Source organism: Chiloscyllium plagiosum, unplaced genomic scaffold, assembly GCF_004010195.1.
Source record: "Chiloscyllium plagiosum isolate BGI_BamShark_2017 unplaced genomic scaffold, ASM401019v2 scaf_8561, whole genome shotgun sequence".
In the NCBI taxonomy this organism is placed as follows: Eukaryota; Metazoa; Chordata; class Chondrichthyes; order Orectolobiformes; family Hemiscylliidae; genus Chiloscyllium; species Chiloscyllium plagiosum.
The window spans coordinates 1-3,000 of NW_025187254.1; the positions used below are offsets into that span (position 1 = coordinate 1).

The following is a 3,000-nucleotide window of genomic DNA, read 5'->3' on the forward strand; positions in this document are numbered from 1 at the left end:
ATCACAACTATTCCTCTAAAAATGTAAGATGGTCTTCTTATTAGGGGGAGTCAAGATTAGAGTGATTCTGGAAAAAGCGCAGCAGGTCAGGCAGCATCCAAGGACCAGGAAAATCAACGTTTCGGGCAAAAGCCCTTCATCAGGAATGGCTTGATGAAGGGCTTTTGCCCAACACATCGATTTTCCTGCTGCCTGACCTGAGGTGCTGTTCCAGCACCACTTTAATCTTGACTCTGATCTCCAGCATCTGCAGTACTCATTTTTGCCTTATTATTAGGGGGAAGCAATAGCCAAATGACATTATCACTAGATTATTAATCAAGAGACTCATGTAATGTTCTGAGGAGCTGGGTACGAATTCTGCTATGCCAGATGGTAGAATTTTAATTTAAATGTTAAACATGGCAGTGAGCCCTTCTGTTAATTAAACCAAACACCCAGAAAAGCTCACCACACCTTGTAATCGGTTAAAATGAGTGAGAGAGAACTCCCAAAATCCACAACTTAAAGAAAATTTATTCCTTAACTCTAAAAGTGAATATTAAACAACATCTTTTCACAAGACTAAGTGCCCTTTCTCTTAACTGCTTATTATCTGCCTCCAACTCTCTAACAATATACTGTTCCACTAAAAAAAAAACATATTAAAATTACATCAACTTAATTTCAAAATCATACAGCGGTTGTCATCATTGGTGTCTGTCTTCTTTCAGCTGAAGATCCCCCGAAGATGTTTCATATGAGAAAGACTTTTGATAAAGAATATTTTTGAATGGCAATCTTTCTCAATGTTAGTTACTCTCTTGATGGTAGTTGCTCTGTCTGACTTCCAAATGTTTTTTTAACAGAGGAACCTCGATTATCCGAATACCAATTATCTGAAAATTGGATTATCCGAAGAGATCTCGAGGTCCCAATAGAAACATTACGTCAGAAACGTGTTTCCAACACTGATCGCATCTTTTGTTTACAGTGATTAAACAGGCACCGTCTCCAAATGACTGACCTCCCCGCCCTTTCTCTCTCCCCACACTTTCCCTGAGTTCTACAGAGGGGTGTACACTAAAGCCCCCTTCCCCAGATAATCTCTCCAACATTGTCCTGTACAGGGCAAATGTGGAACCTCTGTAAATGTTGCAGTAACAGGGTGTGTGTGTGTGTGTGTGTGTGTGTGTGTGTGTGTGTGTGTGTGTGTGTGTGTGTGTGTGTGTAGGAAAGGCATTGAATCGATTAACCGAATAATTGATTATCCAAACGAAATAGTGCCCGCCCGACTCATTCAGATAATCGAGGTTCCCCTGTATACACCAACATCAGATCACCTCATTGGTTCAAAGTTGGCAAAACAATAAATTCAAACACAATTGGGTTTTAGTATCCCAGGGCATAATTTAAATTGATTGGTTAAATTTGAATTGTTGTCAAAACAGCAACTAACTCAGGTATCTATTTCACAACCAAGTGTTACATTTTTCAATTTTCCAGTACACTCTGAGACTGCTAGCTAGTCATACGACAGGTAAGCCCTCAGTGTAAAACAGCATTCACTCTCTTTTAAAAGTACAGTACATGTTGTCAACTTCATAACAAATATCTGGAATTAAGCACCTAATGATGACCAGGAAACCACCGTCAATTGTCAGGGGAAAAAAAACAAACTAGATTACTAATGTCCCTTAGGGAGGGAAATCTGCATTCCTTACCTGATCTGGCCTACATGTGACTCCAGACAGTGATGAGGATGACTCCTAAGTGCCCTCTGGGCAATTGGGGATGGACAATAAATGCTGGCCTAGCCATCAATGCATTCATATCATGAATGAATAAAAAAAGTGTATATTACGAACTCTTTTGCTGTGCCCCTATTGTGTTACCTGTGTTTGTTTTTCAGTTTCTAGGAAATGAATAACACATGTTTGGACATCAACCCTCAGCTGGAGAAGTATTACCTTCCAACCATGTATGCAATAGAGTTCCTTTTAGGACTGGTCGGCAACCTTTCTGTGATATGGGGCTACTTATTCTGTCTGAAGGAATGGAAGTGCAGCAACATCTACCTTTTCAATCTTTCCGTCACCGACCTGACTTTCATTTGCACCCTTCCCATGCTTGTCGTCTACTATGCCAAAGGCAACAAGTGGGTTTTTGGTGACATCATGTGTACAATAAATAGATACATCCTACACGCGAACATGTACATCAGCATCTTGTTTCTCACCTGCATCAGCATCGATCGGTACCTGCTGGTGGTGAGTCCAGTGAAGCTTCACCATTTTCAGAAAAAGTGGAACGCTGTTGTAATCTGTCTCAGCATTTGGGTTTTTGTAACACTGGAGTTGGTGCCTCTCTTCATTTTTATTGATGTTCATGCAATAGGTAAGAAGTCCTCCTTCCAGTGTTTGGATTATGCCAGCTCAGGAAATCCCTCCCAGAGTCTGATTTACAGCATCTGCCTCACAGTTTCTGGTTATCTCTTACCGCTCTGCGTCATGTTTTTCTTCTACATCCAAACTGCACGCAGCCTTAAGAAAATAATGCAACAGCGCACCAAGGTTCAGGTGGAAAAGCCGCTTACCTTGGTCATATTGGCCATTGTCATTTTCTTGATATTCTTTACTCCTTATCACATAATGCGCAATGTTCGTATTGCTTCCCGAGTGGAGAACAGCACCATGTCAGAGTGCAGCAAATTAGCTGTAAAGGCTCTGTACACTATCACAAGGCCCATAGCTTTCCTCAACTCCATTACAAACCCCATTTTCTACTTCATGTTGGGGGATAAGTTCAGGGAGCAGTTTTTCAGCAGGGTGAGGACTGAGATAGGGAAACTGTTGAACCAAAAACTATGGAGTACAGAGGTTTTATTTTCTTTATTCTTACGTGAAATAATGGTGTCGCTGGCAAAATCAGTTTCTGTTCCCCATCCCTAATTACCCCTTTGAACGAGTACCTTGTTCAGTTATTCCAGAGTCAGCCACATTGGAGTGGGTCTGGAGTCAC

The 3,000-nt window shown here is 41.2% G+C and overlaps 1 protein-coding gene across 1 annotated transcript; it reads left to right on the plus strand.

Annotated features, from left to right (window-relative positions):
• Positions 1-1,762: 1,762 nt before the first annotated feature.
• LOC122545581 (succinate receptor 1-like) lies at positions 1,763-2,807 on the plus strand (the record flags this gene model as incomplete). The annotated part of the gene is made up of 1 exon (XM_043684547.1): positions 1,763-2,807. A coding segment is annotated over exon 1 (906 nt), but the record flags the coding sequence as incomplete, so codon positions are not given.
• Between the last annotated feature and the right edge of the window lie 193 nt (positions 2,808-3,000).